The 25,464-nt window shown below is 44.4% G+C and overlaps 1 protein-coding gene across 8 annotated transcripts; it reads right to left on the bottom strand.

Annotated features, from left to right (window-relative positions):
• Positions 1-4,217: 4,217 nt before the first annotated feature.
• On the bottom strand, positions 4,218-9,297 carry LOC120690308 (organic cation/carnitine transporter 7-like). Of its 8 annotated transcripts, none has more exons than XM_039972910.1 (7): positions 9,098-9,297; positions 8,301-8,358; positions 7,746-8,022; positions 6,534-6,771; positions 5,592-6,123; positions 5,297-5,499; positions 4,218-4,678 (listed from the first exon to the last, which is right to left on the bottom strand). In XM_039972910.1, exons 3-7 carry the CDS (start codon positions 8,000-8,002, stop codon positions 4,469-4,471), a joined length of 1,440 nt encoding a protein of 479 aa, XP_039828844.1. In that variant the 5' UTR covers positions 8,003-8,022; positions 8,301-8,358; positions 9,098-9,297; the 3' UTR covers positions 4,218-4,468. The 8 variants fall into 8 exon arrangements, with proteins under 8 accessions (XP_039828844.1, XP_039828845.1, XP_039828842.1 ...); XM_039972911.1 differs by having other exon boundaries at positions 7,746-8,029; XM_039972908.1 differs by having other exon boundaries at positions 8,301-8,434.
• Positions 9,298-25,464: the final 16,167 nt, after the last annotated feature.

Raw genomic sequence — 25,464 nt, forward strand, 5'->3', positions numbered from 1 at the left:
GGTCTTGCCGTCATCGCAAGCCGGTGCTGGTCCTCACCTCGAAGGCCATCGTGGTGGCGCGCCGCGGCGGACGACGTGGAACTTGGCCAGGGCCACGAGCTCCGACGGCTGTCCGACTGCCGGCCCGCCGTTGACCAGTGGCTCCGCTGGTGGCCCACCTGCCCAAACTGACGAGCCGCGCTTCTGCCGCCGCCGCAGCTCCTCCTTCAACAAGGGCTGCCACAGCCGCTGCCCCTCCTCCGGCAAGGGCTGCCGCTTGTCCTCCGTGGGCATGGGGAGGGTCCCTGACATGTGGGGTTGGATCTAACGTGGATTTGATTCAGAGTTTGGAGAATCAAGATTTGGAGAGGTTGTTGATTTTTCCATCTGTTTTGAAGTTTTATATTTTTTATCTAGTTTTTTACTTCTTCAATTAGCTAGAATTTTTACCAAGTGTGTTGGAGTTGCTCTCCAAGGCCTCATTAGTATCGCAGCTACTACTACCACTACCAGCCATCAGTATCCGTATGCTGAGGACCTTGAGCTCGAGGTCTAGGGATACAGTGTGTGTGCTACGTTCAACCACCGGTCCGCCATACACCTGGAACGTACGATCGATTCATTTTTCTTTCTTTTTCCATCGGAGAGATAGATGTCCATGCATGCACAACTAAGATTTCCGTAAAGAGGAGAGATAGATGTCCAGGCATGCACAAGTAAGATTTTCGTAAAGAAGGAAGAAGTCGGATTCTTAATGAAATTCTCTGTAATTCTACTAGAATCTATTATGTGATTTTATTAGAACTTCTACTTATAATCGACTAGTATTCTTTCTGAAGTATATATAAAGGAGAGCAAGTATACCTAAATCGGCAGAACCAACTTAAAGTGCAGAGTGCAATATACAAAACCCCAAACAAAACATAGGGTATTACATTTACGTACTCTAGCGGCCCAAACTTTCTAAATACATGTCTTGTGTCCTCGCTTTTACCTTTCAATTTCAGAACCAGTAAACATTCACCAAACAATCTTCTACCTTAGGGTATTCTTAGGTAGGCTGGCAGTAAAAACACTGATATTTTCTTTTTATATTTCTAAATCACATACGTTTCCACCTTAATTTTGGTTTGGTCCGCCTTGTATCATCGACATGTAAACCTTGGTCCATACTGCATGCGAGTTAGATTAGTTCTTTGTCCACCACTCGATCACACAGATCCCTACAAATTAATATAGAAGCAGGTATACATACAAATTAATACACAAATAGCTATACATATTTGATACTTGTACAGTTTCGTAGTAACGCACGAGCATATTTATCTGGTAAATTGAAAACCAAAGATTGGTTCAATTGTTTGTGAACTGTGATGCCGTGTGAAACTTGTTTCGTGATTTGCCGGGCTACTCCTGTATAGGAAGTTTGGTGAGCAGCCTCTGTCCATGACCTATCCTTTCATCATGCGCGTGTTATCTATTATCGTGTCGTGTTGCGTATGCAACGATTCTTTCTAGGCGATCAAACAAATATGATCAGTAAGTACTGTACGACTTCCGCACAGGACGAAACGAGAACTGCAAACAATTCAGTAGTCTGTTGATTCCTGCCGATGCCAACTGCAAACATCCACTCTGTTCGGCAGCTCCAGCAGCCTCCAGCCCAACAGTGTTTTTCTCTCACCCAACTCCAGCACCAGCTTCCAGCCACCAGCAAGCCAACAGTATTTTTCTCTCACACCACTCCAGCCACCAGCTCCAGCGAACAGAGCTGCTGGCCGTGTAATCAGTAGTCTGTTGCCGAGGGTCAATGATTCCGCTTGCGTTTGCCCTATCTTATTCAAATTTTCTTTTCCCCGACGTTAGCTTTCAGCACACTCCTATCATACGATCAGGCATCCGAAAGAAGTTTGAACCCTATCATGCCATGCCACGTACAGTTTAATTACTAAGTTACTATAAATTATCACTACTAGAGTTCCATCCCTTTCGTACCTCATTATTATTGCATTTGTTACAAACGCCTTATCACTCCATCCACTATGATGGAGGCTGGAGACACGCGTCAGGTCGAGTCGCCCCCTGTCGAACTTGGACGTATCCAAGCCTATGTCGACCACAAGGTTTTCTTTATCCCCCTCCCCCCTCCTCCTGGCGACTCGGGGGGGGGGGGGGGGGGGGGCGATCTGGGCCGCCGGCAAACTCCCCTCCCCGGGCCGCCGCCGGCGTCCGTCCGGACCTCCCCCCTCCCTCTCCCCTTCCTCCTCCCCCGCCTCCCTCCTCCTGGCTCCCAAGCTTGCCCTCGATGTCGACTCACCGCCGGCCGCCGGAGTCGGATTCGGCCGCGGCCTCACTGGATCCGGGGTCCGCCGGGCCGGATCTTGCCGCTTTCGGCTGGATTGCGCCCTCCCCCGCCTCCTGCCGGCCTGGGTGCCGCGGCGTCGCGGCCGTCTCGGTGTCGCGGCCGCCTGTGGCTTCGGGTGGCCTCGCCACCGCCGGTGCCGCTCCGGGGCCGTGGCCATCGCTGCTCGTCTCGGGTTGTTGCATCCCGCGCGTCTTCGTCCGCCGAGCCGCCCCTTCTCGTCGTGGTGGCCTCCGGGCCTGGGGATCCCCTTCCCGTGGCCGCGGGTTGGGGGTTTCCCTTCCCTTTGCTGCTGCTCGTGGTCGCCGTAGGTCGTGGGGGTTCCTCTGCCGGTGGGGGCGCCATCCGTTGGCGCTACCGTTGGTGGACGCTCGTGGCGAGCGGCGTTCGTCTAGTTCCCAGGATCTCAGGCGAAAGCTCTGCCTAGTGCTGTGCTGGGCCAACAACGACGGCGCTTGCGGGTGTCGTTCCCCTCGCTGGAGGCGTTGTTGTGTTGTCCTAGGAGACATCGTCCTTCCGCCTCTTCGCTGCGGTCTCCATCATTTCGGCACGGCTTGTGGTGAGTCGTCGTCACTGGGGTGGGTGCTCTGGGGTGGAGCTGAGGCGAAAGCCTCTGCCTGTCCGCAGGCCGATGATGGCGACGCCTTCGGGCGCCGTTTTCCTTCTTGGAGGTATCATTCATTCGCTCTTTCCCCCACCGTGCCCACCATGGCTGGTCGCCTTCCTTTGTACCTGCCTTGCTCCAATTTATGCACTGTCGTCTTGGAAGCCTAGGTCGTGGCGGATGCTTTGCCGCCCTGTTGCGATGTCTGCTTTTGCTTGCAGATGGTGGATCGTTGGCGGATGCGTTGCCGCCGTACTTTGGTGGATGCTTTGCCACCGTGATCGTGTTGCTTGGTTGATGCTTTGCCACCTATGGTTACTTCGAGCTTGGCGGATGCTTTGCCGCCATTCCTCTAGGCTTTGCCGCTATGGTCGTGCTTTTCGGTGGATGCTTCGCCACCATCTCCTGCTTCGTGTTGGCGACAATTTTTTGTGCAGGTCCAGCTCTTCGGGTGGCCTTTGTTTGGGTGGCTTGTTTGGAGTGTCCTCCCCCTCCGTGTTTCTTCTGTTGTCTGTGGCCGTTTGTGAGTTTGTCTGTATTTTTTCTTCGGTGTTTTTTTTTTGTTAGTCCTTTGTGTTCTTGTGTGGTCCAAGTCCTGTTTGGCCGCAATAAGGTTGTGTCTGTAACTGATTTCTTCTTAATGAAAAACGTGCTCAGGCACGGTCGCGAAAAAAACAAGGTTTTCTTTATTTGACTCGATAATTATATGCTCGTACGTTGTTACGGACAAAATTGGTATAAGTAGCGGATACATATTGATGCCTATTCGTTAATTTGTAGGGATTTACACAATCGAATCGTGGACAGAATCGCATACGAGATGAACTAAGGCCCACCTGCCAAATAATACGAGACGAACCAAATCAAACGGATCAAACTAAAAATTTAGGTGGAAACCATAGTTGATTTAGAAATAGATATAAATATAGATTTCCTTCACCTAATGAGATGGTTTTGCAAGTCTGGAGAGTGCATAGCGATGACCTAAGCTGACTGTACTGGATAATAATCCTGTACTAGTGCAAATATCATCCGTTGTTTGAGAGTAGAGTAGCACATCAACACAACACAAGCACTCCTGGGAGGCTAACTTGGGTAGCATGGCTTCAGATTAATTGGGACATGGAGAAGGTGCTGAGAGGCATGGAGAAGTGGACAGGACAAGAAACTGCAACCAAGGATGCTGCAATCAATCCTGGGAAACGGTTGGATCTGAAGAAAATGATGCGGACCAATGCAGGCTCTCTGTCGGTTCCCAGCAACGACTCGCCGTGCCACACTTGTAAGACTGGGGATCCTCCCTAGAACTCTAAAAATATTGTTCATTGCTTGTTCCTTTTCGTAATTCATTTCCCTATACACAGGTCTCCAATTCACAGCTTTTGTAAAAACTAGTTAACTAGTTATGTATAAAGTGTTGTATTTCTGCCTATAAACAATCGTGATGATATCATATCACTGATGAATCATGATGATGTAGAGACCCATCTGGATGCCCAAGTTTCTTAACTCAACACCACGCGTCAGTCCATCTCGCGGCCCTTGGTCTCTACAGGGAAGAGTATGCAGGCAACTCCGGCGAGGAACAGCACCAGCTCGAACACCAGGACGGCTGCCATCTGATGGCAGCTCCGCAGCATGCCAACGGCGACGAGAGGGCAAACAACCCCGCCGATTTTGCCTATGGCGGTTGCGATTCCGACCCCCGTCGAGCGAACAGATGTTGGGTACACCTGCACAGAGAAGAACAGAGTTATCTCGCGAGAAGTACTGTCTGTAGAACTGCTAATGCGTGTTCAGAAATACTTTCCTGTGCTATACTCTGCTGCTAGGCTAGTGTTATTTAGAAACTTTGAAGCTGAAAACTCCGAGCTAGAACTTGTATTCAACTCAAGCTACTTGCATTTCGATTATTTTGTAAAGTGGACACTTCAGCTAGAAGAATAGCCTTGTGCACATGGTTATGCTTATGTGCAAGACTGCAAGTCTTTCATGACCTTTGTGCAAGTTACAACTTGGAATTCAACTTAGTAGTTGTAGCTCTACACCAAGAGAGTGATAATTACACGCATAGAGCAACAAAGACATCATAGCCACCAATTTTTGCAAACGGGTCCCAAAATATGTTCTATATGTACTTCATCCAGTAACATAGGGAGATCTAACTACTGCTAGCACTTGCTCATTCTTGATCATATGGCAGTGTAACAACTAATACAAGGAAACCTGAATGATGGATATTCAAATTTACTTCAGTGCCTGATATATGGCAATCGCAACAGATCAATGAAGGATGCATAGAAACGAAATAATCTGAAAATTACTCTATGCCATAAGAAGTTGATACGAACCTCTGGAGCGTACAAACATAAAACTGTAGTGCCACCTGTGCCACAGGCACGAGCTCCAAATAGAACCATAGTGGTAAGCATTTCATTTTGATGTAGTACGAGCGGTCCAAGGAAAGCACAGCATGCAAACATCAGGCAGCACATTGTAGCTTTTCGGCCAAACCAATCAACAAGCAGAGCAGACAAAATTAAACCTGGAATCTCTGGTAGACAAGTGAACGGACAAGTTAAGTGGGATATACCATAGCCAGTAATAAAAGAGTATGGGGGATTTAAAGGACATAATGAATTCTACCTGCTAAACTAGTGATAAAAGTATCTTTGTAAAGATTGCCATCTTTTTGGTGCATTTCAGAAATCAGATCAGAACTACAGCTTTTATTCACATCACTTAGTTGCGATGTCAGCAATGCTATCCCATAATAAGCGAAGGAACTTGCATAATAAACAAACCAAAGAAGAAGAGTTGATCTGAGCAAGTTATGTGATACTAGCTTGTGCAATGCAGCAATAGCACCAGATTTGGAGCTAACAGCATTCACAGGTGTATATTCCTTCTCCCTGACTGGAATAAGATGTTCATCCTCAGAAGTATTAGTAATGTAGTCATTTTTTGTTTCTCCATGGTATGTGAGAACTCCCAGAGGAAGAGCTGCTTGGTTTGCATTGGCCATTCTCTCCAGGATGAGCCTTGCATCAATCATTCTATTTTGTGCACAAAGATATCGTGGTGACTCAGGTGTAATTCTGAAGAAAGGAAGCAAGAGGAAGCATGGAAGTGAACTTAATGCCAGCAACCACCTCCAACTTAATGCTGATAGTACAACCTGCAATGCAAAAAAAAAAAGACAAAAGGAAAAAATGAAAGAAAAGAGAAATCAACAACTTTCATATGAAAATTTTGCGAGCATAAAATATAAAATCAGAAGCACATTTGTATCAAACCCAAAGTTTGACTGAATTCCTGGCACCTTACATTCAGATATCTTAAGCATTGCCACATAACTAATGACAATTAAACTACTAATGATAATGCAATGGATAAATATGGTTGTTCCAACAGTCACGACGCACAAAACCTGACAAAACATCATTGTTACACATGACACAAAGCATTACAAAACATTATGGTTTCAGAGACCAGCATGAACAGATTCCTATATACAGTTAGCACTCTAGTAAAACTATTCTTGGATGAAAAAGGGCAATCTTGCAGTAAGGGAACAAAATGTCATACCCATGCAAGCGAAGCCTCCAAGACTGTGCCAATAGTCCAGAAAAAGGAAAAAATAACCATCCAAGTGCCACGATTTCCTGCAGGAACAAACTCCAAAAACCAAGATGAAAATACATGCCCACTGCCCACTCCTATGCCGACAAAAAACCGAAGAGCTAGCAAGCAGAAGTAGTTAGGAGATAAAGCGCTTAGGAAACCCAGTCCACAAGTAAGCAGAGTTGATAGCAATAAAACAGTCCTGAAAAAAAGTATAAGGTTTATTTCATTTACTCTTGACATGTAGGATCAAGCATAGAAAAGAATCGCACTAAAAAGAGGATAGTCAAATTTACACCTTTCTAAGTTCAACATGATACAATCATACAAATTAGACTCTCTACTCAAAAGCATCAAACCAGTTACTTAATATCCCCACAACTCCAAGGAGGTACAGTCATACAGATCACTATTTAGTTTTGGTGGGCTGGTGGTTATCAAAGTGCATATGGAAAACTAGTCAGTGGCCATTTATGTTAGCATCCCACTCGGTTTTCATTATTTACAGGTAGAGAAGAGACAAGAGAAAGAGAGAGTTATAAGTGAGAAGGAAGATAAGAAAATTTTATTGGTCTTTAACATTTTTTATTCTGTTCTGACTCAATCCATCAGATCGCTAACTGAAATGGCTCATTGGTTTGTTGACTCAGTGAACTGATCCCAATCAGAGCTCACATAAGTAAAACCAATGCCTGTTCCACCACCACTGTCAAAATTGCTTTGGTTTATTTGGACATACTAGGTGAGTAGAGCCAATACATTTGAATTAATGGGAAAATGAACCAATTTCCTGCCGATCGGAAAGGAGTTAATCTGTTGCAGACGCTTTCTTGGGTATCACCCATGGGCGTACTCGGCTCAAGAAGAAGTCCCAGCCAGCGTCATCCAGGGGCTAGGAGTTCAGTTAGATATTTGGTTAGAGTTTGTTTAGGAGGATAAACATTCAGTATTGTTAGGAGGTTGTTTGTTAGAGCCGGCTACTTAACGAGCTCGGCAGAATTATTAGGATTAAGCAATAGAAGAGATCTTAACAACTCAGAGCCTCCAAGGGAGGGCGAGTTATCTATCTCTCCATTGCCAATATATCTGCTATATCATAATCTTATTCCTGTCTGTCCTAAGAAGTCAAGGCTTGTGAAATGGAAACATTAAGAGCTTGGTGGAGCAAATCCTTACCTTCTTCCATATCTGTCGGAAATAAAGCCCCAAGTAAAGGCTCCGATTAGCATACCAGCAAACACAACACTCGATAGAATACTCTCATCTTGGGGAGAGACATTCCACTCTTCCCGCACCACTGGTCCAAGAAATGACAATAGCATGACTTCCATGGCTTCTGCAACCCAACCCATGCCTGCATATGCAAGGACAAGTGCTTGGAATTTCCCAAACCCCATGACTGTAAGCGCATCATCCGTGGTGTATGTTTCCATGTTGGCTGCACCTGCAGATTCTGCAAACTAAAGTGCATCTGTAAGAAATTCCAAGCATAAACTTCCGGTAAAGTAACTATTAGACACTGTAAGTCAACTCAGTTTGCTTCATATTCCATATACACAATGATTCCATTTTCAGGGAACATACAAAACAACGTGAATCAGACGTCGCCTCCATTGTAATCGAACTGAACAGTGCAAGGATATAACTAGAGCCACCAATGAACGTATGGACCACAGTACTTATGAGTAGAATGAATATCAATGTCTATCTGATCTGAGTTTCAGTGTGAACCTGTGCATTGATATTTCCTATATTTGTTTCCTGGAATAAAAGGACTTGCTGATTGCCACTGCAGTAGAGGATGTGAATGATCAGAAGCGGAAGGCCAGTGCAATCCAACGAGGTATCCCTTATAGGAACCGAAGCTGAAATTACAAAGGAAACACAACCATAGAAGATGGGTAGCAAGTTATATATATTTTGGGTCATTCAGTCGATCAAAAATGTTGATAAAATAAACTAGAATGACATTCTGCATAAATCATTTGGGAGAAAAAAATTAACTAGAGTGGCATACCATTATAATTAATTAGCTAACAAAAAAAAACGTTGTTGGGTACCCACTTGCATCCTTAGTGGTAACACACTGCTATATTTCTCATGGCAACGTTTTCCCATATGCGACCAAAAAACAGAAACTTTATGGACTGAGAGGTAGTATTGGCTGAAGATGCGCAGGTGGATTGACTTTTTGCGAAGCATAGTACAGACACAACTTTGACTCGCAAACGTTTTCTTAAACACTGATTATTATTATGTTTTTTATTATGACTAAAGAAACGCCACTGGATGTGGAGGCAACGGTTTCTCGTACTACATCAGGGACGAATTTAGAGCCTGGCTAAGTTACTTGGGTGGTACGAGGGTCAAAGGTAGCTATGACGAGAACTCCACCATGGGGTCCCCCAAGCAGGATGGTGGTTGAACACTTGAAAAATCGGCAAGGGCAGGCACTCCTGAGGGCAGGCAAGCAGGGCACGGGAGAAGCGGGAGGGAGGGAGGGAGGGAGGGAGGGAGAGGAAGCGAACCCGGCAGGCGAGCTGCACGGCGGGTGCAGTTGACGCCGGCGGACTGGAGGACCCCCGCGCGTCGATCGGAGCGGGCGACCGCGACTCTTCTCTTCCGTTCCTGCCTGCCGCCGGCGCCGGGCGGGCAGACGGGCAGTGTTCTGGTCCGCCGCTGTTTGTTGGGAGACGGGGCGGTGAGGTGAGCAGAGCCGGAGCAGCGCACGGATGGGTCAGTCGGGCCTTGTTTGGTTTGTGCTCTAATTATAGCGATAGTAACAACTTTGACCACTAATTACGGTGTCAAATAAAGTCAGTTTACAAAACCAACTTCAGAACCCATGCGCTAGTAGTCATGAAGAATCTAATGAGGCCTTTGACCGCGCGGTTAGAGGATAGTTACTGTAGTCTCACTGTAGCAAATCATCGATTAATTACCACCATTAGATTCGTCGCGAAAAATTACACCCATACCTAAAAAGATTTTGCAAATAAACTTCATTTAATACTTCGTACATGTGAAATTCTTTTTTCGGAATACGTGCGTGCTAGTTTTCTAACATACCCAAAGAAGGCTTCGGTCACTCGGTCAGTTGATGTGGGCAGAGGCGGAGGGCCCGGAGTGTGGGACCCGCACGGTCAGTTGCGTCACGCCTGAGATGTCATTCTTTTCAAGGAATCCATGCACGGATTGAATTATGCTACGTCCACCGACATTTGCGCCCCCCGCTGAGATGGTTTAACGGTACTGCACCAAACAATGTGTACCCCAAATCTCTCCACTGTAAAAATCAAAGGCACAAAACACGCTAGAACTCAATCCAACGGACGTGAATCCTCTGCTGCAACGCGTTGAAGCGACGAGCCGCCGACCGCGCGCACCCGCCCTCTGCCGCGCGCCGGGTTCGAAACATACCAAAAAAATTCGCCGCGGCCGCAAACGCCGTAATCCCGCGCGCCGGCCTCCGCCTCCGCTGCCGAGTCAGACGCAGCCGCGCCAGCCGACTCTAACCCTAGCCCCCTCCTGTCCTCCTCGAGCCCCGGCTCCCCGCCGCCGCCTCCTCTCCTGCTCCCTGCCGCCACCGCCGAAAGGGGTGGGGGAAGGGCGCGTCCGGCGGCCAGCGTCCGCGCGCCCTCCGTGGCAGGCGTGGGCGGCCACCCCGCCGTGCGCCCTCCGCGGCAGCCGTGGGGGGTGTCGTGCTGCTTGCCCTCTGACGTGCCCCGTGCGCCCTCCGCGGCCGGGGTGGGCAGCCGGCGTGCCGCTTGCCCTCCGGCGCGCGCCGTGGGCTGGGCGCCCTCCGCGGCAGGCGTGGGCGGGCGCCGTGCCGCGCGGCCTCTAGCGTGCTCCGTCCGGCGTGCACCCTCAGCAGCCGGCCTGGCGGGCGGCGGGCGGCTAGCGGCCTCGGCGTCCAGCGTGCGGTCGGATGGGAGGTGGAGGCGGAGCTCGATTTGGAGGCTGCGGAGCTCGATTCGGCAGCGGCGGAGCTCGATTTGGAGGCGGCGGAGGTCGATTTGGATGCAGTTGAGGTCGATCCGGTAGCGGCCTCACCAACTGGCCGAATCCCGCCGCCGCGCAGCCGGCCGAGGCAAGGCCCTTCGCGGGCGCACCACCCCTACGTTTCTCCAGCACCCACGCCACCAACGCCCGCCGCCGCCGCGGTCTGCCCAACGCCCGCCGCCGCCTCTGTCTCCAGAAGCACCCGCGGCCCGGAGAATGCCCGCCAACCGCCGCCGTGTGGGTCGCTCTGTGGCAGTACCGCCCTAATTAATCCGGCTCAAGTGCGCTAACCATCATCTTAAAGACAATCCCGGCTAACACGCACTTCAAACGGAGTAATTCGGCAGTGCTGTCGGGTAAAGTCCCGAAGAATCCACCTAAGCGTCGATCGAACCCAAAGCTTACATGTAACCCACACGAAGGTGAGTCCAGAGAGTACAACATTTCACAAATATATTACATTACAGAATCTTAACTTAATTATTACAAACCAAGTTCGAAATCTTTGAAAGGTACTTGAAATTCGAAATGAAAGTAGTTCAGAGTTCACTGCAGCGGAAATAAAACGAGTTCTAAACGACGATACATGATGTCATGATGAAGCCCGTACATGACATCACTCGGCATTGCCATCGTTGGCCAGAGTCGTATCCCACTCCACCGACCAACCAGGGGGTAAGGTACACGGCCAAGTCAAGCTAGCAATCATGTCCTCAAAGGTATTACCTGAAATAAAAATTTAGCCACAAGCAAGGCTGAGTATACTAATACTCCGTAAGGCTTACCCGACTAGGATATAACTAACCCTCTAACTAGACTGTAAGGCTTTTGGCTTGAGGGGTTTGTCTTTGCCGAAAAGCAGTAAGTCCTTATTTTCCGATTTTAGCTTTCAAGTTCTATTAGGCTTAACCATTCTACATTAGCATCTATCCTAAAGCATACATGGTGGAAAGCAATTATTTTTCATCATTCAACCATATTTCTCATCATCATTGTTCCACTTCTTACTCTATGTGGCAAAAGGGTTAAGCAGTCTCAATATCCGTGAGAGACGGACGATTCGAATCGAATTTGTTAACCTGGCCAGGCAGACCTAAACACACGCATAGGGAATGCAATCACCCACGCGACTTTTCCCCTTTTTCCCCGGGCATGAAACAGGCCCACCGTCCTAGGGTGCCCTGCACCCGTGCATGACCATAGACCAGACAGTGGGGAGTATGTTCCACGGCCGGTTCCATCAGGTACTTAAGCTTACCGATTACCATATTCTCGGCATGTGGTTAGTACGTTCAAACGCTTAACCACCACTACCACACACCGCGGCCTTAACCATTTTTACTAAACAGACGGGGTATCATAAGTACAACAACCCCGCCCGTAATCCTTATATTGCAGTGTGTAGTAAGCATTCAACTCCTATGAGCTCGCGAGTGACAGGCAATCACTCGACTTCTACCGAACCATTAGCATAGCCAACTAGCGACCTACACATACTAGTGTTCAAGTATAGGTACCTAGGATCATGCAACTAAGGTTCCAAACAGTTCCTGCAACTTAAATGCACAAATAAACAGGAATACACTAGTTGCAAAAATTAAAAAAATAGGTAGGACATGCTCCGGGGCTTGCCTTCCTGAGCGTAACTAGCTGTGGGCTCTTCCGAAACTGGGTTCGGGTCTTCAGTAGCTTCAGTTAGATTCACTTGAGCTTCACGCTGCTCACTCTCGGACTCCGGCACCAACTCGTACGTACCGTCAGGGAGAGTAGTCGAATCTATATGAAATGCATAAGCGTGAGTTATTTTAGTGATACGATTTAATCAATTCTTCACTAAAGAGTCGTAATTCAACGCAACTCAAGATGATTTATAAAAATATTCTGTTACATTATTTGGGCAACCATTTATAGAGTAATAAGTATTATACTGACTTCACAAAGTAACTAGGATGGGTTTTCTCTTTTATCCCTATGCAGCAAAAGAAAGATTTTTCTTATTTCTTGCTAGGTCAAGCATGTCCTTATCATAAATAAAGTTACACAGAGATTCTGGGTTTGAAATTTTTATGTATGATACATATCTAAATAACTGGCCTACTGTGAAATTTTCAGCCCATTTCATGCAGCCTATTAACCATGAAAAATAAATCAAACAGCTACTGCTAGAAACAAAAATGAATTTTACAGTTCAAACTATGCAAGTACTGGTAATGAAATTTTAACTGAGGTTTTTCTACCTAAAGATGAGCCTGCCATAAATTTTTCACGATTAAACCAGCATTGTACAGGGCATGAAAAATAGAGCAAATTATAGCTGCATGGATCAAAACTAATTTCTACAGACTATTCTAGCAAGTTACAGAGCCTAATCTTTTACCAGCACGGCTATATACTCAAGGTTAACTCCTAGAAGAATTATTAGAATTTTTCATGCACAGAAACTATTTTTAATGATTTAATGTAGCTATCCTCACCAAAAATCATTTGGTCCAGATTGACTTAACTAAAAAATTCTCAAACTTTTTCTGTAGACTCTTGGAACTAAAATTACAAGTACTTTAAAAGTTTGAACCCATGATACATAACATAACAACTTGGATAAATAAAACTATCCCTCCTAGGCATATAACAAGAGTTAAAAAAAATGATAGCTAGGCATGTAAACTGTCCACGAAATTTTTACACAAGCTTATACATCTAACATGTAACCCACTGACCAAAAATGGCTAACAACTCATGCTTGAAACTTGAGATCTAATATAAAGTACATTTTCTTTGTATTTTAAATGAAATAAAAACTATTGAGCAAATGAAAAAGTGCATGTAACAAAAGTTGTAGATCTATCCACAAGGAACTCAGAACAGTTGAGTTTACATTTTTCCGATTTTTCTACGAATTTATATAGATTTTGCAAGTTCGCTGTTTTGAAAACAAAAGAAAACCAAAACCGACTCTCGCATATATGCCCCTGGGAGGTTTTGGGGAATTGCAAATAGGTCCCTGCTGGAGTTAACAGGGGAGGGGCGGACCTTGGGGGCTGAAATCCGGCGAGGTCACTCGCCGGCGGCGAAGGGGAAGTGGGGGAATAGAATCAGGGGTTCAAGATGAACACGTAGGTGGTCTCGGTGTGCGCTGGGGCGGGCCGTGGCGCACCGGCCACGGTGAGCAGGGGCAGGCGGCGGCGGCGCTCCGGCGAGGGAGGGGCGGCGAGGTCCGGCCGGGGAGGTTCACTGGGACATGTGGACGCGGTTGGAGCCTTTCTATTGGGGAGGGAGCGGCCGGAGCATAGGCCTCCGCGGAGGGGCGGCGGCCATGGCGCGTCGAGCGGCGACGGCCGCGTTCTGTGCTGAGGAGGGGCGCCGGGCAGCAATGGGGGGTTCGTTGAGCTGCCGGGGAAGGTGTGGAAGCTAGCTAGAGCGTGTGCGCGGGTGGAGGAGGGCCGGGAGCAGGGGCTCCACGGTGAGGTGTTTGCGGCGGCAAGGGCGGCCGTGGCCGGTTCCTGGGCAGGGCGCAGGGGAGCGCTCGGCTCTGGGCACGGCTTGGGGCAGCGTGGGAGGAAGGGGAGGGGGCAGGGATGAGTGCGCCTGTGAAATGGGATGGGGAGAGCAGCAGGGGCGGGCGCAGGGAGAAGAGACGCCGACGACCGTGCGCGTGGTCGTGCGGCAACGGCAGAGGCGGACGGCCGCGTGGCGTGCGCGAGCAGGACCGTGGCAGCAGCGCGGGGCGGTCGCTGAGGCGAGCGGTGGCGTGTGCGCGCGCGGCATTGATGGCCGGCCGCGGTCAGCGGCTCAGGTAGCGCATGGCCGGCCCGTTTGGGCGCCCTGGCGGCGAGGGCGGCGCGTCGCCGAGCGCTTGGCGCGGCGCGCGCGTCAACGGGCAGGGCGCGGCAGCGAGCGGCGTCCGGGAGCGTGCGCACTCGAGTGGGGCGGGGGTCAGCGGCAGCGGCGAGGCACACGCGGCGCGCTCGATTGCCTACGCGCGCGCGCAGAGCAGAGAGGGGAGTCAGCGGGGGGGAGAGAGAGAGGAGAGAGAAAGAGAGTGGAGAGATGAAAGAAAAAGTCAGCAGTTTGACTTGGTTCAAACTTAAGATTTTCAATTGAAACTCGAAAAATTTTGAACACGAAAGTTGTTCAAAATTAAATTTCGTACAACTTTCCTTTTAGGCAAAAATTCATTTGAGCGTTGGTTTGGAAGTTTGAATTTTGAATTCAAGTTTAATGATCCCGCTTGTTTTTCGGGGTTTTTCTCAAATTTTCATGTTAGAACTTGAAAAACTTTGAACACAAAAGTTGTTTATCTTGTCAAGCTCTACAACTTTTGTGTTGGGCAAAAGTTCGTTTGATCAAGGATGCGAGAGTTGGCTTTTTGGTGTATTTAAAAGGAACCCGGCTTTTAAGTAATTAACCGACTAGGGTTAACCGTGTCATTGCATGTTAATTGCTTGTTTAATATAGTGCTAAACACCGGAGGTGTTACACGCTCCTTGCCTCATGGGTTGGTCTGGAGGTCCAACGACGGGGAGGCCCATCGCGGAACGAGGCGGGTACATGCCCGCCTGAGCGCGGGGGACGGGTGCGTCCGTTTCTGATGTCGTGGATGAACTGAGCGCCGGCGTGGTGGTGGACTGGGGCACTGCGCCAAGTGCAAGGAGCGCCTTGGAAGAAGCACACCATGATGGGTTCACCACGACACCATTTCTCCATGCTCCAGTAGAAGGTGCGGGTGTTTCCTGATCTGATTTGGTTTGGGTGCCACGGCATTCTCGATGTGAAAGCGGCACCCGAAGAGACGGCGGCAGAGAGGCTCGCTCGTCGTTAGGGGCACATGGCACTTATATTTTTTATCCCAACCAAAATTACCGTCATATGCAACTGAAGAGGCCTTGCGAGTCTGGTACCCTGATTGATTCAAAAGATAAGCTATTTAAGTTGATCACTAATGAGGTTGCATTGAGTTTATCGTTTCATGCTTGTTCCCTGCTAATTGATGATAACTTGTTTTACATTCATCGTGCATTTATTCTCTGATAGGCCAGTTGGCAAAAGAATCAATTTTATTTGTATTCAGTTTAGATGATAACATGTGATGCCTACTTAGAGCATAGAGCCGGTTACAAATTTACTTAGTCATTTGAAGTAGCTAAAGCTTATGTACTCGTATGTGAGTTAGGCATTTTTCTTTAATGATTCATTTGCTAAATACATTAAATGGCAGCAATGGTAATTGCAAGGTAATATTAATATTCCAAAATTGGAAAAATTTACACTCAAACCTTTGCACATGCATGATAAGTTCAGAGTTGTCTTTGGTTATAATCTACCTTCCAATTTTGAATTCATGTGTTTCTTTGACAGTTTACATTGCTTCTTATATATAAATATAAATGCTTTCTTTATAGTTTGGACTCATGGCGGAGCTGTGCGGCTAGATGATTGGATCTGATTAATGCAGTTGAGTCCAGGTAATGCATATATATTTTTTGTGTCATGTCCAGAGAAGTAGTTTGGTTCAGAAACTGATTGAATGATGTTAGGTATTTGTTCTCCCTTCTGTCCTTGCTATTTATTCTCTTTGCTAAGCTGCTTGACCTTTTTCAAAAGTTGCCAAGAAGTGAGTAGATCTTGCTGTTTGACCTTTTCTCTATTTGATTTTATGAGGTGCATAATTTTGAATGTGAAACTAGCTGCCATAATAATGTTAGAAGTTGTCTTTGCTAATGGGTGGGTTCAAGATAACTATATTGTTAGAAATTGATCTAAGCTATTAGGGATAGGTAATTCTTTATTACAACTATCTTACCGTTATTTCTTTCAAGCAAACTAAATTATGTGTATTTCCATGAACTTCTTCCAAGATTTCAAATGGATTCATATTTCGCTCTTATCCTTTGCATAGGTATTGCATCCCATTGCTGATTCTATCACTATCAACAAAACGATCTGGATCTGGTGCTTTTTGTGACACGTCATGCTTGCAGGTACAACTTATGTACAGCTTATGCATATACAATTTAGATGTATCTTTATGTTTAGTTCTGAGATGAACCACTTCTTGGTATGTAGTGAGAATGAGCGAGGTAGCACATGTTTTATATCAGTTCATACAGCACAGTGCAATGTATTTTCTAGATATGCATAAATAAGGTGTCACCCATAGTGTTAGCATGGGCAAGCTACTATCAACATATAATAACTACATGTTACATCTTTTGTGTGAAACATATATTTTTCATTTTGAACTATTGATTATGTGTTGTTTTGTGTACGTTTAAAATTTTTCCGTGGCGTTAGCACGGGCACCTTACTAGTCCTGGAAGTAGGATGATTGGACGGAGGGAACGTACGCTATATACCCACATGTCTCATCTCAAAAATGTACGTGTACTCTACTGGAGGTGAGTTTAGATCACTTTGCATTTTGCATTTTTGTGTTTTTAAAAGAGAATTTTCAATATTTGAAATATTAAATGTAGATTAATCATAAAACTAATTACAGATCTCGTCTGTAAACTACGAGACGAATCTCATAAGTCTAATTAATATCATTAGAGCATGTTTACTATAGCAATTTAGTATCTAATTACATCATAATTAGGCTCATTAGATTCGTCTCGCGATTTATAGTCCATTTGTGTAATGCGATTTATTTTTTAACTACATTTAGTACACCATGCAAGCGATTTACAAAAATTTTGCATTTTGCGTTTTGGGATCTAAACAAGGCCTAGAAATCCTGCAATCATTACAGTTCTAGGAACGCCATCTTTGTTTCTGCTTTTTTTTTTTTAGAATCAAGATTTTGAGATAAACCAGTTGCTTGGAGAATTAGCTGTCTGGAAAAATTGAGAGTTTGGCAATCCTGATTTTTTTCAATCGATTCTCTGAGCTGAGTGATAAAATATCTGAGATGCCCCTCAGATTGATGATATCTCATTTTTTGCTGAATACGAGCAAAATTTAATAATTCTTATATTTTTTGAGTATCTTGACTACATAATTATATTATTATTAGATTAAGTAAATTAATATCATAAATATATCAATAGATGTACCGGCACTAATTTCTAAACTATGAATACATAAATGATGGATACAACTAAATCACGAAATCATAGCAGATCACATCACGAAATGCATCCATATCGGCATCATCTGCAGTACCACCATCATCTGTGTTATCATGATTTTTACGAGAACTATCATCTTGAATGATAGATGCAAAATCCGGATCTTCTAAGTCTATCTTCCCTAATGGAATTGTGCAGGGATATACAAGCAGCTATAATCTTGGACTGCTTGTTAACTAGATAACTAGGCAAGTTTAAAAGAATGCGCCACTTCATCTTTAGAACTTCAAATGACCACTCAATCACATTTTTAAGGGATGAATATGCATGATTAAACATCTCTTTCAATCCCACTGGTTGGTGACCATGATGCCATTTAGAAACATCATACCGTTGTCCTTTGTAGGGACTAGGGTGCAAAGAAATCCTTTTCAATTAGGGTATCCAGAGGCAGCAAGATAATACTTTCCTGCATATGGAGTTTATGTCATGTCACGTAGCAATGAGAAATTATTGATAAAATAAATTGCACCGCAGCTTGTTCTACCATCCAGAGGAGGGTGTGGGAATCGATCTTTGTATACGAGGAGCAGGGTATCCAATAATACCCGGGACACGGGACTCTCTTTTTTTTCCACTTTGAAAAAGGGAAGGAAATTAGGAGAATGGGCCTGATAGAAAACAAGAGTACACCCTGCTGCGCTGCAGCGGCTTGATCAATCATCAGGCTGATGATTATATAGCTTCGAGTGAGTATCTTTTTTTTTTCTTGAAACGGATTGGAGCGAGTGTGAGTGTTAAAGCCCACGTACTTGTGGAGGTGAAATGATTCCAGTTTTTGTCACGAAGGCCCAAATAAGATCAGGAATGGGCCGACCCGTTGTCCAGTTTACTGATCAAGGCGGCCCAACTCACCGGGCTGTGGATGTCCATTTTTCCTCCTCTGCTGCCTATGCATACCTGTTGGGCTGGCTTGGTAGCCACCCGGTCAGGCGTACGTATCTTTTATATTAAATCAGCATCAGCCACCAATCATCAACTAATCTGTAATATTTATTTCTTATAACAAATCAGTATAAGCCGTCAGCCACAACTAAACCAAACAGAGTAGAACGGTTCGTAAAATCTCCATAAAACCAAACAAAAAAGATCATATAGTCTGGCTCGCTGCAGAGGAGCCGAGCAGACGCATCCTTGGCGGTCGGCTCCCCAGCTGGCCGGCAGGTCGATCCATCCGTGGCCGGCGCGGCGGGATCAGCAGCCGTGTGGATCCGCCCAACGGCAACGGCGACGGCTCATCGGCCGCGGATGCAGACACGGACATGTACCAGATCATCTGGTACGATCGTTCGGAATTCGGATCAAAATCAATGTCGGCTAGAACATGTTGGAAATTTGTGATCTCAGTATAACAATCTAGATCTGCATGGCAAATAATTTCCACAAATTAGATATAACATACCAAATAAGTTATGTACCGTGATTGGCAGATACACCTAACGTTTCCATCTATAAGTCGGCCCCGGTCCCACAGTGCTGTATATAAATATGAGGTAGGGGGGAACCCTCTCTAACCCTAATCAGTTAATCTCGCGATTAGCGAAACACCAATCAATTAGAGCGCTGTAGAGGCTGGAAGCGCGACTTCCTCATCTACTTCGTGGCAGGCACAAGGAGTTGCTGTTCCTCATCTACTTCGTGGCATGCACAAGGAGTTGCTGCTCGTCGAGAACTTCATCAACAGAGAGATCTAAATCTCTCCAATGGTGAAGATTAAGTCTATTTCATCTACATTAGTCATCAGCCATACTACTACAATTTCATAGGCGTTCATGGATTCAAGAAGCTCTGGTCAGTTTAATCTAATTAATTCCGCATTAAGTAATTAGTGATCATGATTAGACTAAGCTAAGATCATGTTCATGGTTAATTAATTCTAACAATCGGTATCAACAGCCTTCTTAGTTCTATCATGATCCTAATAACCAAAGCCATCAGTTTTAAGCCTCTGTTAATATCAAATTGGATCTGTTTATGCCCAACTACATGATCAGATTGGTTTTCACGTGACCTCAGTTCCAGATTGGTTCTGTGGTGCTATAATTAGTGATGAAACAGATAAAATTTTTCATGTTTATGCAATTAGATCAATCTGGTTGATCCATTAGTTTTCGGATTAAACCAAATTAAATGCTTCATGCGAACTTTCATCAGGGACCAGTTAATCTTGTTCGGCACATCATGTTTCAGTTCAAGATTCTAATGTGCTTGAATAATCAGTGCTGTACTAGATGGTTACGTGATCAATTAGTGCCTAAGAACGAGGGTTATCTGCATGATTAAATGCAATTAGATCTAAATCATGTGTTTAATTAAGTCCTAATCATGCAATTAGATCTAATTGATTCAGTTAAGTCAAGTTTAAGTTGAAATCTTGATCTGTTTATGCATAAGTGTCCCGGATTAGATGCAAATCCTTATGCTTAATGCTAATTCATGTTTAGACCAAGGCACTTTACTGCTATTTCATGATTAAGTTGAGTAATTAAGCAATTAGGGTTTCGGTTCTTAATTTTTGCCCAAAATTAAGCCTCTGTCCACTGTTATTTCCGCAATTAAAGTCAGATCCATGAGTTTTCTTGCATCAGTAAGCAATGAGAAGGAGAGGATTGGGCAAATAATGACGAATGAAGCAAAACTCCCAATTTTTCTAACCCTAACCCTAAGATTGAAGGAGTTCTTACCTGGAGGGTGCATATGAGCCATGAGATTAGGCGCAGGACACCCCAACGGAGCCCCTCAGACGGGGAGCCGCGCGACTCGGTCGCACGGCAACCCGGCGAGAGGGTCCGAAAGGGCGTCAGGCGAGCGCATCAAGTGACCGTCCAGAGCCATGAGGTGGCAGCGCCGGCGAGGCACTCGCGGCGCACGCCGTGGCACGCTGCATCAGGTGGCAGCCGCAGGCCAGTGCCCCTGCGGGGCCTACGCCATCAACTCAGCGGGGAGACTCGGTGGCCGCAGCCCCCACGGAGCTGCACGCGCAGCTCAGGCCCGCATCAGGCGTGGCGGACCCGTGGCCAGCTCCCAGGGGCAGGCGCGCGGCGCTGCCTGCGGGGCCCGCCCACATGAGGTAGCGGCGGCCAGCCAGCCCACAAGGCGGACGCGCGGCGGCGCTGCTGCCTGCCAGGCCCGCGCGCGGCGCACGAGGTTCCCCCTACCACCGGTGGCTCTGCTATCAGGAGCTCGACGCACGCGGCAGCCGGCTCGAGCCTGACCGGAGGCGCGGCGCTCAGCGTTGTGTGCAGTGCAGCACGCCATCAGACCGGCGCCTGTGCCATGAGGAAGGAGCGGCGGCTCGAGCTGCTATCTAAGGGAGCAAGAAGGGAAAAAGAGTGAGCTGTTATGGTTCCTTCGGACCGAGATATCCTATTTATGTGAGCTGCCATGAGTTTATGACCATCCGATCGGAACGGACGATCCAGATCGCTTCACATTAGGGTTTGTGGGCAGATGGGCCAAATGGGCCGTATGCGCAGTTTGGGCCGCGCGCAAAGAGTTTTATGGGCTGGTTTTTATGAGCCTTTAGCCCAGTTTAAGTTTTAAAGCCTTTCCATTACTGTTTTAATAATTTAAGTTTTATTTCCTCATTGTTTAAGTTAAAGGCTTTCATTAATTACTGTTGCACCTATAATTACCATCTTTATGTTTATTTAATGTCCATGAGTATTTATTTCATATTTGATAAGGCTTTCATTAATTACTGTTGCACTGATTATATAATGCAAAGTTTAAGATTTTATAAGGCTTATATCTACAGTGAAATTTAATCTCTTTATGATTTATGTGTTATTTCACTGCTTAAGTTTGAGTTTAAAATTCCAGAATAAGTGTATTTGCCTTAATGTTTCCATTATGCTTTATTGATGAACATTGCATTAGTTCGCATTGTTTAAGCTGAAAAATTATATATTTTCCACCATGTACAATTAAGATGCTCTCTAATCAAATGGAACCATCGAGAAGTTTGATTAGAGTACACTTGTAATTAATTCTGACCATCGTTGTTTTAATTATGAGTTAATGATAAGTTTCGTTTGTTTTTCCCATCGGTGATGCAAATTGAAACTTATGGCATGATTTTAATCAGACCATCATAGGGTTAATATTGTGCTTTTATGTGCATCTTATTGTATAAAATTATTGAGACTTTAATTTTATGATTTTTCAGTGAATTATGAGGGCTTGCTAAACACATTGAGCCTTTTGATGGCACCAATTTTCCCAAGCGGAATAAAGAGGTGCATGCTGTTCTCAAGGTTCTGGATCTTGATTACGCACTTTATGAGGATAAAACTGTTAATCCTTCTAAAAGTACTGAGAATTATAATGAGCAATTAAGGGAGTACAACTCCAAGTTGGAGAAATGGCAAAAAATCCAAAGAATTTGCAAAATTAGTTATAAAACATTCGATCTCAGATGCCATAAGTGGAGCATTTCCTTATATTAAGGGTGATAGGGAACTAAGTGTGAAGGAGTTTATGAAGTCCATTGAGGAAAGTTCTAAAGTTAATTATTCCAATTTCCTCATAAATAAGCTGTCTATCTCACGTTATGATGGGCACAATGGACTAAGTATACACATTAAGAGCATGTACAATATCGCTGCTGAGTTGAAAGCACTTGGCAGGTTCATCTCTGATGATCTGCTGGTGTCATATCTTATGGCTTCTCTACTAGAGAAATATAATAAGCGTGCTCAAAATGTGGATACTCCAGTAAGATATAAGTTATGTGAGTCACTTCATCAAGTGCAAAGGAAGGATAATAAAATTGTCTCATAAGCTCTTTTAATTTAAAGTTTCCCCTAAATTTTGGTGGATTGATTGAGATGCATTCCCAGTAGGTCATTAAGTCTGACCCATAAGATCAGGGGAGTTCAAGGGGAGCAAAGTTTAATGATGATGATGATGATGAAGATGTTAAATGCTTCGCATTAGTTTTATATATTTAGCCATATTTGTTTTCAGTAATAAGTGATTCTGAACAATTGTTAAGTTTTGAGATAATAAGTATATCATCATTGTTGATTTTGCTATCTTGTCAAGGAATTATTTTATTTATTTCTTGCATATTGTGTAATGCTTCAATAAGTTGTTGATGAGACCTTGTCGAAATTGTGATATTATTAGTTAAATCACATTTCGAAGGGGAGAATTGGAATGTCTCATCAAGTATAAGAGATACTCCAGTTGTAATGTCTCATAAGAATGAGAGATACTCCAGTCATTAGATGTAAGACTATAAAGAGTTATCACCATATTTTATTTGCCCATAAAGATTGATATTCAAAATGCTGAATTAGAAAATCGGCTCATATAAAGGGTGAATATGATGGAGAACGATAAAAAAAACCATTGTGACAGGAGAATTACTCCATAAAGCCAATTGTCTCAAATAAAATTAAGTGTGACTTTATTCATTATTCTGGCCATCGCTGATTAATGGATACATGTTCACAAAGTTTTGTTGCTCTAGTTCATTTTAGCCATCGCTATTTGATTAGTTCAATGAAGCTCGAGACTTTTGAAGTATGACTTATATTTATTATTTCTGGCCATCGCTGTTTGGTAAATATTTGACCATAAACTTTGCTGCTCTTGTTCATTTCTAGCCATCGCTGGTGTGAGTTTGATTAGTAAAGGAAATTGATCAATGGTATACTAAAGATAAAGAACTTATGTCATGATGAGCTACCATTTATGGATATCCTAATAAGTCTGAGGGGTACCATTTCTACCACTATAATTGTCTCAACTATTGTGTTTCTAAAGGAATGCAAAGATCAGTTGTTTCAACTGTTATGTTCTTAAAAGAATGCAGAGATTAGTCGGAGTTAGTGGGAGCTCACAAAGGAGGAAGAAATGATTTGGAGAGGTGTGGGCTTAATTACCCCGCATCGATGATTCAAGTAGCAGAATCTCATAATATTTAACTCATGCCATTAGTTAAGTAAACCTCCATCTTAAGTTATCATATATTTTGTTGAGGATTCTCATAAGTTGATTAATCCCAACATGAATATGTGATATATAATAATGGTTGATGTTGGCATAAAAGAATGACCTCATTCGTTTTGAAGGTCACTATAAAGGAGGCCATAAATTGAGTCTATGACCTTTAGTATAAATTTGTGATGGAATCAAATTATTATCTTGCCATGATCAGGATTCCGAAAGAAAATTAAAAATACTGAGCTTATAGCTTACCATGATTAAATGTTCATGGATAAAGGTATGTACTGAGATTAAGGTGGAAAAGTTACTATCCTAATACTTAAGTGGATGATACTCTACTAAATAAAGTGGCGATTAGAATATGCTACTAATATTGTGAGATTTCCTATCATCATTAAATTAAATTTAAAGTAATCTTGGTGAAAGCCTCTTATATTTTGGGCATCAATGTACACTAAGATTGGACCAAGAAAGTGTTAGGATCATCACTTGAAATGTAAGTTGTCTAAAGTGATACAATAAGAATAAATATTAAGATATGCTGTTCTATTAGCAAATTATGTCTAATACCCTAAGAATAAAGTTGAGATAAAGTTAAGGAAGACGTTCCTTATGCTTCAATCTTTTGATGCTTATGCATGAGTCTCTAAGTGATTGACTTTGCATTTGTAAGCCGGAAATCCTTATGTGTTTAATATTATCCAAAAGAGGTCCATTGGATAATGTACAAGACACTATAGCATGCTTGTTTATTATAAATTATTTAGCTAAGAGTTCTGTAAGAGTGTATGGATGTAAAAGTGCACATTAGATTATGTCCTTCATTCTTGCAGAAAAGTGCAATAATATTGAGAGCTCTAAGCAAACTTGGCATAATGAAAAGTTGAGATTGCATAAGGCATGTTTTAAGTTATCAAGCTTTAGAATTATATTCCGGTGTTAAGTTTATGGACAGCAAATTGATACTGCTATGATTGCGGTATTCATTCGAGTAACAACATAATTATTGATGATGTCTAGACTACTGATGATTAAATATTATGTTGTGAAAGAAAGGTCCCAGGATCAACTTATTAAAGTTAAAGAAATAAGTTGAGTTTATGCTAGCAAATATTATTCAAGACTTGTCACTCATCCCATTTAATTTTTCGCGAAATTAAGTATGAGATTTGTGAACGGTCTTGTACCTGATTCTGGATACATGATCATTCCCAAATAAGTAATAAGCGTTCTATCGAGGTATTGCAGTGAACTGTGGGTAATGGAGTCCCGGTAGTGAATTAAATACTACTGACGACGCATTGGTCCGGTCTTACTGTTGTACTGAGTGTGAACATAAGTTTAAAGCGAATCTAAGTTGTTAACCGTTCGATCAAGTGGGAGAATGTTGGAAATTTGTGATCTCAGTATAACATAGATCTGCATGGCAAATAATTTCCACAAATTAGAGATAACATACCAAATAAGTTATGTACCGTGATTGGCAGGTACACCTAACGTTTCCATCTATAAGTCGGCCCCGGTCCCACAGTGCTGTATATAAATATGAGGTAGAGGGGAACCCTCTCTAACCCTAATCAGTTAATCTCGCGATTAGCGAAACACCAATCAATTAGAGCGCTGGAGGGGCTGGAAGCGCGACTTCCTCATCTACTTCGTGGCAGGCACAAGGAGTTGCTGTTCCTCATCTATTTCGTGGCATGCACAAGGAGGAGTTGCTGCTCGTCGAGAACTTCATCAACAGAGAGATCTAAATCTCTCAAATGGTGAAGATTAAGTCTATTTCATCTACATCAGCTATCAGCCCTACT

Source organism: Panicum virgatum, chromosome 9N (assembly GCF_016808335.1).
Source record: "Panicum virgatum strain AP13 chromosome 9N, P.virgatum_v5, whole genome shotgun sequence".
In the NCBI taxonomy this organism is placed as follows: Eukaryota; Viridiplantae; Streptophyta; class Magnoliopsida; order Poales; family Poaceae; genus Panicum; species Panicum virgatum.

Coding starts and splice junctions, on each gene's coding strand:
- LOC120690308 (XM_039972907.1), bottom strand. CDS start 8,498: ATGACCCAAAATATATATAACTTGCTACCCATCTTCTATGGTTGTGTT. Junction 6,124..6,533: donor TGGAGGCTTCGCTTGCATGG/GTATGACATTTT, acceptor TTTGCATTGCAG/GTTGTACTATCAGCATTAAG. Junction 4,679..5,296: donor TATGTTTGTACGCTCCAGAG/GTTCGTATCAAC, acceptor TTCTCTGTGCAG/GTGTACCCAACATCTGTTCG.